At 44.1% G+C, this 13,293-nt stretch overlaps 8 protein-coding genes across 8 annotated transcripts; 4 read left to right on the forward strand and 4 right to left on the reverse strand.

The window, feature by feature from the left end:
* Positions 1-111: 111 nt before the first annotated feature.
* Positions 112-655, forward strand: VTP21DRAFT_4079 (uncharacterized protein; the record flags this gene model as incomplete). The annotated part of the gene is made up of 3 exons (XM_069394450.1): positions 112-162; positions 295-367; positions 468-655. The coding sequence occupies 3 exons, from the start codon at positions 112-114 to the stop codon at positions 653-655; spliced, it is 312 nt and encodes a 103-aa protein (XP_069255687.1).
* Positions 656-1,002: 347 nt separating this feature from the next.
* Positions 1,003-1,317, reverse strand: VTP21DRAFT_4080 (uncharacterized protein; the record flags this gene model as incomplete). The annotated part of the gene is made up of 1 exon (XM_069394452.1): positions 1,003-1,317. One exon carries the CDS (start codon positions 1,315-1,317, stop codon positions 1,003-1,005), a length of 315 nt encoding a protein of 104 aa, XP_069255688.1.
* A 498-nt stretch (positions 1,318-1,815) lies between these two features.
* Positions 1,816-2,294, forward strand: VTP21DRAFT_4081 (uncharacterized protein; the record flags this gene model as incomplete). The annotated part of the gene is made up of 2 exons (XM_069394453.1): positions 1,816-1,869; positions 1,953-2,294. The coding sequence occupies 2 exons, from the start codon at positions 1,816-1,818 to the stop codon at positions 2,292-2,294; spliced, it is 396 nt and encodes a 131-aa protein (XP_069255689.1).
* Positions 2,295-4,082: 1,788 nt separating this feature from the next.
* Positions 4,083-5,346, forward strand: VTP21DRAFT_4082 (uncharacterized protein; the record flags this gene model as incomplete). Its single annotated transcript, XM_069394454.1, has 2 exons — positions 4,083-5,066; positions 5,266-5,346. The coding sequence occupies 2 exons, from the start codon at positions 4,083-4,085 to the stop codon at positions 5,344-5,346; spliced, it is 1,065 nt and encodes a 354-aa protein (XP_069255690.1).
* An 882-nt stretch (positions 5,347-6,228) lies between these two features.
* VTP21DRAFT_4083 (uncharacterized protein) lies at positions 6,229-7,605 on the reverse strand (the record flags this gene model as incomplete). The annotated part of the gene is made up of 1 exon (XM_069394455.1): positions 6,229-7,605. The coding sequence occupies one exon, from the start codon at positions 7,603-7,605 to the stop codon at positions 6,229-6,231; it is 1,377 nt and encodes a 458-aa protein (XP_069255691.1).
* A 1,570-nt stretch (positions 7,606-9,175) lies between these two features.
* Positions 9,176-10,079, reverse strand: VTP21DRAFT_4084 (uncharacterized protein; the record flags this gene model as incomplete). The annotated part of the gene is made up of 2 exons (XM_069394456.1): positions 9,176-9,636; positions 9,728-10,079. The coding sequence occupies 2 exons, from the start codon at positions 10,077-10,079 to the stop codon at positions 9,176-9,178; spliced, it is 813 nt and encodes a 270-aa protein (XP_069255692.1).
* A 470-nt stretch (positions 10,080-10,549) lies between these two features.
* VTP21DRAFT_4085 (uncharacterized protein) lies at positions 10,550-11,784 on the reverse strand (the record flags this gene model as incomplete). Its single annotated transcript, XM_069394457.1, has 7 exons — positions 10,550-10,651; positions 10,738-10,853; positions 10,925-11,037; positions 11,103-11,257; positions 11,335-11,411; positions 11,497-11,608; positions 11,707-11,784. 7 exons carry the CDS (start codon positions 11,782-11,784, stop codon positions 10,550-10,552), a joined length of 753 nt encoding a protein of 250 aa, XP_069255693.1.
* A 278-nt stretch (positions 11,785-12,062) lies between these two features.
* VTP21DRAFT_4086 (uncharacterized protein) lies at positions 12,063-13,143 on the forward strand (the record flags this gene model as incomplete). The annotated part of the gene is made up of 4 exons (XM_069394458.1): positions 12,063-12,378; positions 12,455-12,613; positions 12,679-12,752; positions 12,811-13,143. The coding sequence occupies 4 exons, from the start codon at positions 12,063-12,065 to the stop codon at positions 13,141-13,143; spliced, it is 882 nt and encodes a 293-aa protein (XP_069255694.1).
* Between the last annotated feature and the right edge of the window lie 150 nt (positions 13,144-13,293).

Raw genomic sequence — 13,293 nt, forward strand, 5'->3', positions numbered from 1 at the left:
TCTTCCTTTATTTTATTCTCTTTACCTACATTAGTCCTCTTTTTCTCTATGCATCATATCTTTCATTGGTTCATTGTGACAATAAAGGCAAGATCCTAATTATCCTGAAGCATGCTTCGATATCCTCTTTTTTTCTCTGCTGTGGGCGACCGACTTTACCTGGTATGAATATCCATTACATAACTCTGTCCTTCCTCCATGCAATAGCCTACGTGAGAATCCAGTCATTCTCTTAGCGGATAAGTCCCCGTGAAATCCGGCTGGGAATCCTCATTTCCAAGCCACGCACTTCAGGATCTCTTTGAGGATGTGTATCTGTCTAAAGATAGAGTTGAAGCCTCCATCCGCTGGCTCGGGCTAGGCCAAGGTAGAGCCGTCACGTTTTCTTGTCCAACCCTTTCCATAGGTGGAAGGGGCGGGAACAGGCCTTAAAACGAGTAGTCCATCTCTTAGGCTGGGCCGAACAGAGCTGTCTAACTCACTCTGCCCGCGGAATGAAATCGTTCTGGATGGCTTCATGAGGCTTATCCAACATGATATCGATCAAAAGGCAAGCTTGAGCATCCAGTATGAGCCCCATTTCTTTGAGCCACGAACAGCCATGGCGAAGAGTCAGAGGGGCGAAGAGTCAGAGGGGCGAAGTGGAACGCGATAATCTTTTCCCAATGGGAGATCTAGTTTGTGGGCTGACGCAAAAAGGAAATTTTCTTCCTAAGTTATCAGCCATACTTAGATGATATCCGGTGCAACGTGGTCGTCAGCCTGCTTCCGCAAGCTCGCAAGATGAGCGCGAAGTCTTGCGAGGAGAAACATGGTCACAAATGAAATGTTTGTAGGAGGGACCCCTTGGTTGAGTTTGGAATGGGGGCTAGGCTAAGCAGTCTCCCGCCAGAGAGCCTAGGCCAAGATGGTGTCAACGCAGATTGGGGATTGGGTGCGAATTCTCCCGAAAGTGTCATTGTGGTGCATTTTTGCAAAGAGCCCATCGGATGCAAGGAGCGGCTATGAATAGCACAGGTGGGTACCCTCGCGGTGCCATTGGGTGGCTGCGCTCGAATCCAGCATCGTACGAAGAGATGAATCTAATCTCGCCCCTAGCCCGTAAATAGGGTGATAATCGTTTCCTATCAGATCCCCTGGAAAAACGAATCTGCTAAGATCATCCCTTGCAGTTATCTCGTGCTCTCTGCATTGGTGACGAGGGGGGGATTCACTCTGAGTGATGGGAACTGGGCGTGGACGGGAGCCGAGTTGCAGGGGAGGCCGGGGGGCGGCTACCGGCGTCACGACCAGAGGGGAAGAGAGGGGGTGCTCCATTACAGACAATGAATAAGAATGAATCTGTATGATGGAAAGCAGGGGGAAAGGACCCTTCTCCGCAAGGGGAGAGCACCGATTTCAACAGCTGATGAGGGAATGGTATGATTTTGAGTTGCGGCCTTTGACTTGTGAGAGAGGCCGGGAGGAGCCTTAATACTAATGGCACAACGGCCCTTTTCTCAGCAACGCGAGCAAATCGCGTTGAGACAATTTCTGCGTGATTCAGAGTGCATTCTCGCAACATTCGAGCCAAAAATTAGACTCGCTCTGTGGCGAGCGGTTGGGGCCCATGCACCTTGCCCCCACATTTTCCGACGCCTATATAAGCCTTTGGCCGGCTTCTTTTTCCTGTTCTCCTTGAACTCTCTTGTCATCTTCTCCTTTGATACAAAGTGAGAAGACCATAGCCTTCGCAACTCCCCCGCAATCTTCATCCCTGCATTGGGCCGAGCCATTCTTAACGCCTTCCCCCTCTATACGCTATTCCCCTCTACTATGGATACAAACTGGTGCCTCTGCGGTCGACAGATTCCCTATTCTACTGACACGGTACGCATTCCATTTATTACACAGTAGTAGCTTCCAATGGCCACTCATCCTGGTTGCTTTTTTTTTGCATTTCTAATGAACAGCTCTACTGCAGTCAAGAATGCGCACAGTATGATGCCCTGAGCGCAACTCTACCCGATGCCTCGCTAGCCTTTAATCGGTCTCCGTCGCCATTGTCACCCACTCTCTCCTCCCATTCCACTCATACCTCCACCTACATCACGCCCATACTGAATTCGCCGCCAACTTCTCCCTCCCTCACCCTTCCTCTCTTGACTCTTCGCTCCCCGCACCGTCTCTCTCCGCCTCCCCTCTCGCTTGGCCAGGCCCACCAGCCGTCGCCTCCCAAAGCGGGAGCCGCCAACTACAGTATGACCACCATGAATAGGTCTAGCCTCCCCGGAAAGCGCCTTTTCTCCTTCTAAAATCGATTCCCATGCCGCCGCCTTCTCTCCCCGACACCCTTGTCCTTTGTTTCCTAGTTTGTACATTGCTCCTGTTCTTTGTTTTTATTGTTTTACACAGAACGGAATTAGCTTTATTTTATGGCTTATCGTTTTCCTATCTCTATTTATATGTTTATTGTATATATTATTCATCGCTAAACCCGATCAAAACCGGTGACGGTAGTAGTTGTTGTCCGCTTCTCGTCTTGGGAAGCTCTTCTTTTCATCTTGACTCTTCTTCTCTCCTCTTCCTCAATGCTTTTTTTGATTTGTAAATAAAAAAACATCTCTTTTGAATCTTTTCCCGTTCTGAGGTGAGAGGTTCACACACAAAAAAACACATTGCCAATCCTTGACGTTTTTGCATTTGCATTTGTTTTCGAGCGAAAAAACCTTATGTTTAAGGTTCAATCTAATCACACGTAAGAGCTCCGCAGTTCGGGCAGTCACGGAGCCATGCAGCCCAACCGCCCGCGCTGGGAGCCCTAACGTGCTTCCCGCTCCCGCGGAATGGGATCTTGTCCTCTCTCTCGCCCTCCCTCTAAGCTGAAATGGGCGTAGGCGCCGGCGGTCGATCAAATGATCAGCGATAGCCGCCTAGGTTCGGCCAACGAGAGGCCGCCCTATAGCTGAAACGCGCCTGCAACGTTCTACGGCCGCTTGGCCATATTAGGAGCTGGAGGAGCGTCTCTCGGAAAGATGTAGAGTTGAGATCTGTGGAAGGTGGCCATCCTCCCTAACATGGAGAGCTCAGCCTTCCAAGAATTTGGCCCTATGGGGGGCTTAAGGGGTGCTTAAGGCAAACTCTGCTCTAGGAGGGTTCTTCACAACGTGCGAACCGCTCCTACTTCGTTACCTTAAATACGATTAAGGCTCAAAGTAGGTTAAGTGGGCCATGTGCCTCTCGTTAAAAAAGAAAATTGCTTATTTTCTCTTGGAATGGCCTCATCCTACAAATTTCCTTCGTGACTACAGTATGTGGCCAAGCCTACAATTTATTTTATTTTAAGCAATTATTTTAATAATTCAACATCAATACACTGTTAACACAATCTTAAGGTCAAAGAAGACTGCAAATAAAATAAACATACATGCATCTATGAATCTATGGTTCAGATCTGCTCTCCAAAACGCATTACCAATAGAATAGAAAAAGGTCGTGAAACACCCAAATGGAATCTATTACTCAAAGAAAACTGTACACAGTGCCTTCTTCGGAGCTAGATTCCCCGAGCTGATTCTTAAACTAATACTGTATCCAGGAATTAAATCTTCCATTTACGAATAGAGATACCGCGAACACAGAATTGCATCATAATAGTAACCATGGAATTTCAATAGAACATTGACTATATGATACAGCGTTTATCTCTTCCATCATGTGGATTAAACTTTATACTCCATGGACTCTTAGAGCAGTACATTTCATCGGTATGTCAGATTAATACAGACTCAGATGATTAACTCAGGAATTAGGAAACCAATCGAGAGGGCCTGAAGGGACACTTAAGGTCATATTGATAGATTATTTTTTAATAATATGCCTTGAACCATATTTCAGCAATCTCTAGATGGTGCGAACCTAGGTTGTAGCAGGAAGAAATTTCCATCTTCCACATTAATCCACCTATCATTGTGTATTTATACGAAGTATACCTATCACCAATAGGTTATTTATAATCGTTGGATTAAAAGAAAGATGGAAACTCAACGCTATAAAAGCACGCTTGCTCCTACAGAATAAACATACCGCATTTCAAAGACAAGATGCGTTACGGCTCAATCATTAAGCACATCATCATCTTCATCGTTGCCTTATCATTTTTAAACGACGGCGTGAAGGCGGCCAACCCTTATAAGAAATGGGTAATGGACAAGATCAAATCAAAGGCTAAAGACCAGATAAAACCTCGCCCAAAAGATAAAGAGGCAAATGAATTCTTCACGGCTGCTAGAGATATTGTTTCGGCCTTTAGAACACCGAAGCCTGGCATAGGTCAGCTTTATTCTAAGAAATTCGCAGACGTACTTATAGGGTTAGACGAGCTCTGTCGGCAGAAACGCACTGATTTCTTTTGTAAAGCTCTTGCAACGGCACAGATGATTCCCGATAGAGGTTATCAGTGGCATACAGGTGTATCGTCGCAAGATATTGAGGAACGTCGCGTCATATCAGTTGAAAGTGATGTTTATCAAGAACAGCTTAGGGATTGTATAGTCAATCTGGAAGGAAGGACAGATAGGATGTGCCATGAAGCAATCTTAAGTAGAATATTCCTCCCTCGACTCTGTGTGGCCGACCGCTCGTACGTAAATAGCAAAGCTGTAGACGAATTTATCGATGACACGATTAACGAGTTAGCGGAATCGCCTTACTGCAATAATGGCCTTGGAATTTTCTCGCCTGATAAAAAGTCCTGTTTAAAGCTTCAAAAGTCAAAGGAGATCCTTATAGAAGTGTTCAACGCGATGGGTTTTTCTAGATTCGACTTATATTTAAACGCCACAGAGACTTCATCAAGTATGATCGGTTATTATAACGAGTGCACGGATAAAGATTTGGACTGTTATTACGGCTACAGAAAATCCCGAGAGCATTATCCATATATGAACTCAATAGGCGAATACAGATGGAAGTACGCCGCCGACGCTGTAAATGGGTTGGAGAGATGCTGGGGATTCCTCGACAACGACGGTAGACCGGTGAACGAGGAAACACTAGGAAACCTGTCAGAAAATGTCAAGCCTGAAGTATGTGGAGACAAATTCACCCATTATAGGAAAAATCAGTGCAGTACGAATTGGCCCTGTATTCCTCCTAAGTCGATGTGCAGCCATTGTAAAAAGGGGAAGAACTGTAGCCCTTTTAATCATAATGCAAAAGCCTGTCCGCGTAAATTCACCAATTTCACACCCAATCAATGTAAAACTGCTTTCCCTTGTTCTTTAGGTAGAAAGCCATATTGCACAGCTTGCACCGATGATTGGGAACATTGCGATCCGTCACCAAATAGATCTGACTACTCTGTAAACGATGATGTGGCAAATGATGATAATGTTGAAATATTTGACACCTCTAACAGTACATCGGTCGGCAATTAATATATCAATATCATAGTCTACTAATTAGAGATATTGAATTTCGATTATGTCGATTAGATTAGTAATAATTTTTTCGAGCCTATCTGACGCTATTGCCACCGTGACTATAAGCCATGTAGTTTTTTTGAGAAAAAGTCAAAGCTATTAAATGAAGATAAATAAATATTGAGACGATATAACCAACATAGACTTATACGTTTCTAATTTTCTTCATCTTTAATTATATGCATAATTATCGCTTAGTCTACAAAAAGCTGCTAATTAAGCACCCTATATATACGCCTACAGCAACCCATCCAATCTCAACCATATCGGCAGCAATACCCACCCACTCCTTCTTCCTCATAAATTTCCACCTCTTCACAACATCTAACTCATTACTGTACATGGGTATATAACACATTATTTGGTTTTAGTTAGGCACGGTCCCTTGTTACAGTCAGCTCCTTCTAGGAAAGTGTTTTACAAATAAATATCTTACCGGAAATCTTTAGCAATAGTTAAGTAATATGAAACTGCAAATCGCGAAACAATATTGACGCTGCTCTTTTTCTGGACTAACTATAAAGTGTTACAAAGATAACTCGAATAAAATTCTTTGCCAAGTCATTTCAAAGCATTTTGCAACTCGGAGTAGGATAAAATAGCTCGATTATTATACTACGCTTACTATGTTTACTGTTTACTATGATTTCTATTATAAAACCGTTTCACCCATAATTATTTATTTTTAAAAGTTTTTAACCTTTTACTTTGTTAACAAATGAGCGTAAATTATATAAATAAATCTAATTAACTAACTTAAGTCTATCTAGTGATCTATGGGAGTATACTTTCCTCCAAACCAGCCATCTCCTGCTTGGGCTTTGATTAAATCATATTCCCCTCTCCATTTTTTGGTTATTATACGGCGTACTTCATTGGATATGTTGGCATCTTTATGTGCTTGGAAATAGGACTGGGATTTGTCGATGAGATTATCCACGCCCAACCCGCCAATACCAAGAAGTTGCGCTGGAGTTTTGTCGTCAAGCAGTTGCATATTAAGAATCGTTTTTAGTGCACCACCGATATCACCCTTGAGAGCCGATGTAAATAGATCCAACCCACTCGCTAAAGCATTCACTATGAACTTATCCCACGCGATTGTGTTAGGGGGTTTATAGTTGGGGCAACTCTTATCTTCCCAGCTATAAAACTTGTAGAAATTGGATAGTTGCGCATCTTGGCGGAATTCTCCAGGGGGGAAGAAATCCTCCAGAGACCTTGGTGGTTTAATTTGCGGAAAGTTATTTCTGTCGTAGTTACATCCTGGAAAATCAAAGCAGTATGTTTTTCCCTTGCACGTGTCCGTCCGCGGCAACTTGTTCAGCTTGACTACGTTTTCTCTATAACACTTGACGTCGCTATCCGGACAAGCCAATATGGCTGCCAGATTTACGGCCCACCCGTGCAGTCTCACAAATGCATTCGGATTGTTAAATTCAGACATATTCGATGGAAGCAACCCGTCGGCCATCAAGATACGCTTATATACTGCCTTTTGTTCTGCGGTCTTATAGTGCGTCAATATATCGAAGCCTGTCCCAGAATCCGGAAGCCAAAACTTTAACCACGGGGAATCGGATTTAGGCAAGTTCAAGCTCAGCACCATCTTGCCGACAGGGTCTTCCGTATACGGGATATCCTGGTAATTAACAAGGCCCCATTTACCATCCCAGACTACGATTCCTTTGCTACACGTGGCTTGAGGACAAAATGGAGAACCTTCCCTGCAGGATGCACTTGGCCTGTTGGAAGCAGTGATTTCGATCAAAATGTTCATCTCTTCTTTGGCTTTTGACTTGCTGTCCCAACCTCTTTCCGCACAAGAGTACCCCAATTCTTGCTCGTAATTAAAGGTCATTGGTACCGCTGGATAATAAAACTGGGGAGCATCGACATTTTCGACGGTATTATTATTCCTAGGGATTGCTTGGGTAGCCGTGGTAGAGGGAGCTTTCTTACTACGGTCGATGGGAATGGAGGGTGTACTAGTCACTGTGCTCATAGAATTGCTGCCACGCGTATTGATGCTTGCCGTGGGGCTGCTAGTTGTGGCAGACCTTCCCCGTGTGTTGACGGTGGTGGGAGGAGCAGCAATAACAGAAGTGGTAAAGAGTGCAAGTAGTATTAGAGTTTTCATCATTTTTGATGTGCAAACTCACGAATAACTGTAGAGGCCTTATATACTTTTTACTCATCAGATAAGAAAAGCTAGCAATGCCATTCAGTGGAATATGCAAGTACATCTTTGGTTATTGGTATAAGTAGCATAAACCAATGCAAACAGGAGATCTTGCCACGTGTTGGCGGAGATGAGAAGAGTAGTAAGTACAGTGCTGGTAAAGAACTAGACTTCTAGCCATTTATGATGTCCAACTTCTGCAAACACCCTTTCTTTAAATTCTCTTTCTTCATCTAATAATAAAGATTAGCAATGTCAAACAGTGGAATATAAATGTATGTCATTTTGCTATTAGTTTGAGTAGCGTAAACCATTTCAAAAAGAAAATAGTATCCTTTAAGTGTATTTAAAAGGGATTTACGTAGTAGAGATGGAATGCCAAGAAACTCTTTAATATATGACTATTGAGATTTGCCCCTGAATACCCTAAAATGGGTTTAAACTCCGAAGAGACCAATCATTTGGCTACTATTGTGTACTTTGGCCTGTGTCAAAGAAACTTCCCGGAATTCTTTAAATCCCACCATTAGAGCTTTATAAAAGATTTTGTGTTATTTTTTCCCCCCCAATGGTCTTTATATCCACATTGTAGGTGATATACACTACCCTTAACCTTACCATAACTAAAGTAGTTGTACAGCCTTGTCTTTTGAAAGACCGGTTATAAACCCAACATCGATAGCTAACATCGTTAGTTAACATCGATAACTGTGTAGTTGGCTATCGTGATTGGTTTAGTCGAAGGAAAAGAACACAAATGGGTAAAAAGAGACCAATATGGTTGAAAAATGACAGCTATTAAATGTTTGTTATTCTGTATTACTCGTAGCCCGCAAAACAGGGTTGCTAATTTCAATATCATCAATTCCTAAAATTTATCTAAACTGCTTGTAAAAGTGAATTACCCACCAGTCTTCGACAATTTTCTCTTCTTATTACTTTTATAAAATGAAGTTGACCTCAATCAGTATCTTGGCAGTTCGCTGCTAGCCTTTGACGATTCTAGTAGCGACATTAAACCCTGCATCATTTCAACTCAGTCATCCATAAGCGGATATTTGAACAAAATGAGAATCTGTCTAGAATTTAAGTGAACCGTCCATCTCAGGCGAGCCTTTTAATCCCGGAAATGCTATTTTAGTTAAAAGAGACGATGAAGCTTGTAAAGCCGCAAAGAAAGAACAAAAAATTCGTTGAATAATATAGTAAGAGTATATAGGATGAATTTAGATCAAGCTGTCTTTGATACTTCCATCGACAACGAGGTGAAGAATTTTCGTGACAAATACAGGGCCTTGCGAGTTCCTCAACCTACCTCGTTTTAATATATTATTATTACAAAATAGCCACAGGCCAATGGAGAAACACAATTAAAAAAAAAGAAGCAGAAATAAAAGAAAAAAAAGACCTAAAGAGAAGTTATCTAAGATGAAGCACTCTCCCCCCTCACCCCAGAATGACAAAGATGGCCAAGTGATATCTCATGGGATTCAAATAAGAGTAAACGAGAACATCCTGAAGAGAAAGAAAATTAGAGCTTCGCCTGTGCGCTCTTGAGCACATCGTTTAACTTTGTGGCCAACATGATCTGGCCCTTGATCTTCAGCTTGCCAGCCATGAAAGCCTTTTGGCCGTTCAATTTCCCGGTGGCCATGTCCACAAAGTCTGAGTCGCTCACCGAAATCACAATATCAGGCTTCTTGCCGGCGATGGTGCCCTTGACAAGCGAGCCATCGTTCTTGAGGTCCAGCGTCCAGGTCTGGGACTTCTGTCCGCTCTTGATGTCGAACTGGAAGATGCCCTTCGCCTTGCTCATCTGGGCTTTCTTTTCGGCCGCGGGTGCACTCTTAAGGCCATCGGCAATTTGCTGGAACACATCTGAGGACGCGAAGCCTTCCTCGCGGATGTTGTCGGTTTGGGCCGAAGCGGCCTGAGCAGCAACGCCCTTGTTGGCGAGGGGGTTGATATCTCGGGTTTGCTTGAGAACGGTATCTATTCAATGAAAGATGAAAAAAATTATGTTAAATTAGTCCATCCGTCGGGGAGATGTCGTGGAAAAAAATAAAAGATGTGGGATCGTTACCAAGTTTGGTGGCCATCATGATTTGACCCTTCACCTTCAACTTCCCGGACATGAAGGCCTTTTGGCCGTTGAGGCGGCCGCTTCCGATCTCAACAAAGGTCTTGTCGTCGGTTTGGATCGTGATGTCCGGCTTCACTCCATCGAGTTTGCCACGCACCACGGTGCCAGCCTTTTTCATATCGGCGGTCCAGGTCTCGGTCTTGCCCTCGTTATTCTTCACGTCGAACTGGAACACGCCGTTCACCTGCTTGAGCAGCTGCTTTTTTTTATCCTCGGGGAGTGAGTCAAAGGTGCTCTTGATGGTGGAGAACACGGTGGAAGAGGCAAAGCCGGGGACGGTGATGTCAGACATGGTTTCTTTGAGTATTGGAAAGAAATGTAGTGGGGAAGATAAAAGCCAAAGAGAAGAGAGTAAAAGTGTGGGGGAGAAGAAGGTGTGGTTAGGTAAGAAAATCAAACGAAAGAAGAAAAGAGAAAAATAGGAGTGTCGCCGTTCGGTTTATAAAGCAAGGGCGGGGGGTGGAAATTGACACAACCATGTGAACCTGAAAGCGGAAATTTTACACGTGAAGAAGGCCGCGGACTGGCGCAGCAATATCCATACTCTGCGAAATCCACTGTGGGGGTGGTACGCGGGGGAAATGCAGTCGGCGCTCATTTGAAGATGGGGACCTCAACGTGAAAAAAAGAGGCCCCGTTCTCAATTTATACAAAACAACAAAAAAGAAGAGCACGTCCTTCTTCTATTTTATTTCTAACATGTGGAGTGGTATGTTATATTTGAAAATGGCTGGCAAAAATAAAACTATCAAGAATGTGGAATTAGAAGAACAACTCGCGCAGGATTCTTGCGGTATCGGTGGGGGAGGTGACTGAGTGTCCGATCACCTTAGGATGAGTGAAAATCTCGTAATCGTTACCTCCCTAATATCGCAGGTAGGAAAAAAAAAGGCAAAACAATGGATTAATACTCTTCCATTCATGCCTACGCAAGGAGAGTGCCTACTTACAGGGTAAGTCTTATCGCCGAAGAAATGTACTTCATCAAAGTTATCCGCCTCGATATGGCGCAAGCAGTAGGTCTTGTCCCATCCATTGGGAAATACATCGAACGAAATCTGACCGCCTATCAAGAGAATATCAAATGCATCATTAGGCTCAGAGATCAAAAGTAAAATTAAGAAAGAGAGATAATACCAATGGAATAGGTGAGCCCGAATTCGGGGAACTCGCTCTTGAGCGCCTCGACAAACTTCTTTCGGATTTCAAACTGCTTGTCATACTTTTCATATTCATCTCTTTCCGGTTGCCTACATAAACCATTATCATCAGTGTCCAGCTTTTCAATTATCGCATCAATATGGGGGTAGTGTACGAGCAGTTGCGACCAATGGGCGACACGTTAATCATGCCCTTGCGGAACTCGATGAATGTGCCTCGCTTCTTGGGAATGTCAAGATCAGCGATGTATTTAAGGATAAAGTTGACCAATTTCTTGTATTTATCTTCGCCAATAAAGTCGATGAAGCTCTGTTACCAGGTTGGAAGATCGATAACCAATGGAATTAGTGGGTTGTAAAGGCGCGTTGTGTAAATCTTCAACTTACCATGGACGGAAGCTGTTTGCCAAGTCGGTAGGCAGTCAATCCATTCTCTGCAAACGCAAAGTCAAACAGGTTCACCACTATTATTCAGAACAACGAATTATGTTAGAATAAACTGAATGGTCTGACACAAATGCTACAGTATAAGGTAGAGAAACATCTCACCATCGTTTCCAATCTGCTCCTGTTGCTTCACAAGATCGGACCCTCCTACAAATCCAATGACCACCTTTTTCCGTAATTGGGAGAGGAGGAGCTGCATCTCCGCGGTAATGACCTACAACAAAGATAAAAATTAAATACTGAACAAAAGGAGAGGAAGGAGGGAGACAGAGCGGTCCTGCATTGGCATTAGAACGGGGAGACCATACTTACTCGACGGGCTGGAGTGAGAGTTCCATCCACATCAAAAAGAACAAGAACATTAGGGCGTTCGCGATCAGAAAATGACATTGTCGGTTGATTTATGCGATGATGGGAAAGAAGATCACTCGGCTTGAAAGGATGACGCTGAGATGAAAAAAAAAGAGCTGTTCAAACCAAAAATAACACTTCGACGTGTCGGTAATAAAAACGCGGTCTTTGAATGTCACGAAAATCCAAGCAGAGGGGATGTCGAGGGCAGTCAAGGTTGGGGAAAATTGTTTAAGACACAGGACCACCCGTGTTTATGCTTATATTAATAAAGTGCGAAGCCCAACGCCTACTGATCCCCTTTACTTTGCTGCACCATGATGGCTCTGTGCCGTCTACTTCCAGCATCCCAGGTGCGATTTCTGCGCCCCGCCCTCGGTGCACGTCTCGCTCTCTCGGCACGGTGGCACTCCTCGCTCCCGTCAAACAAAATGCAGGAAGGCGAGGACGAATGGGCCGTCAATGAATCGTTCCGGGCGCCCACGGGGACCCCTCCTCCTGATTCCGCCTCGACCGCGGAGAAAAAACTTGATCAGCGAACAGGCGCAGGTAGTGGCGATCGAAAGCGGTTGGATGTGAGCGAGAATTTGTTAATCCAGCAAATGTTGTTTGAAACCAAGCCGGAGTCGAAAGGTAGGGTGTGAGTCTGCACTTACCAAGCTGCCCGCTTTATTTTTACTGATATAATGGGCGCCTTTGTTTGTTTAAGATATAGGTCATGAGCACTCGAAGGAGGAAAATATCATTAAACCTTCAGAGGAGGAGAAACCTAGTGAGGAGGAAATTTTATCCCGTGTGGATATCAGAGTGGGGAAAATGATCCAAGTAGAAAAGCATCCGGAAGCCGACCTGCTATATGTAGAGCAAGGTGACATTGACATTCTATTCTGATTCCCCACAGGCCTACTGACTTTTTTTTTGGAAATTCCGCAGTGGATGTTGGCGAGGCGACTCCTAGAACCATCGTCAGTGGCCTGGCGAAATATATCCCATTAGACGACCTCAAGGTGGGCGACCCAAAATCTTGGTTTGCTGGTGCTTTTATTTGACCTCGCTTGACTATAGGATCGACATGTCATTCTTGTGCGAAACATGAAGCCTTCCAAGTTCCGTGGCATACTTTCCCAAGGAATGCTGCTTTGTGCGTCCAAGGATGGGCGGGTGGAGCTACTAGAGCCGGCGGAGGGCAGCGTTGCGGGCGACAAGGTGTATGTGGAGGGCTTGCCTGTCGGAGGAGAGCCAGATGCGCAGCTGAATCCAAAAAAGAAGATTTTCGAACGCGTGGCGGAACACTTGCAAACAAACAGCGAGGGGGTGGCCCAATACAAAGGGCGAGCGCTAAGGACGGAGAGTGGGCTGGTGAAATGCCGTAGTATCCTGGGCGGGCGAATCTCCTAATATTCCTTTTACTTCATCTTCGTACTTGTACCTTTTATTTTAGCTTCATGTTTCTTTTTTATATTTATAGCTATTCTTTATTGTCCTCCTAATTCTCTTCCTAATTTGACAATCATGTTGAATACGATATATTTATCTCTGCTTTTGGTT

The sequence above is a fragment of the Calcarisporiella thermophila genome (assembly GCF_041956535.1).
Source record: "Calcarisporiella thermophila strain CBS 279.70 unplaced genomic scaffold VTP21scaffold_2, whole genome shotgun sequence".
In the NCBI taxonomy this organism is placed as follows: domain Eukaryota; kingdom Fungi; phylum Calcarisporiellomycota; class Calcarisporiellomycetes; order Calcarisporiellales; family Calcarisporiellaceae; genus Calcarisporiella; species Calcarisporiella thermophila.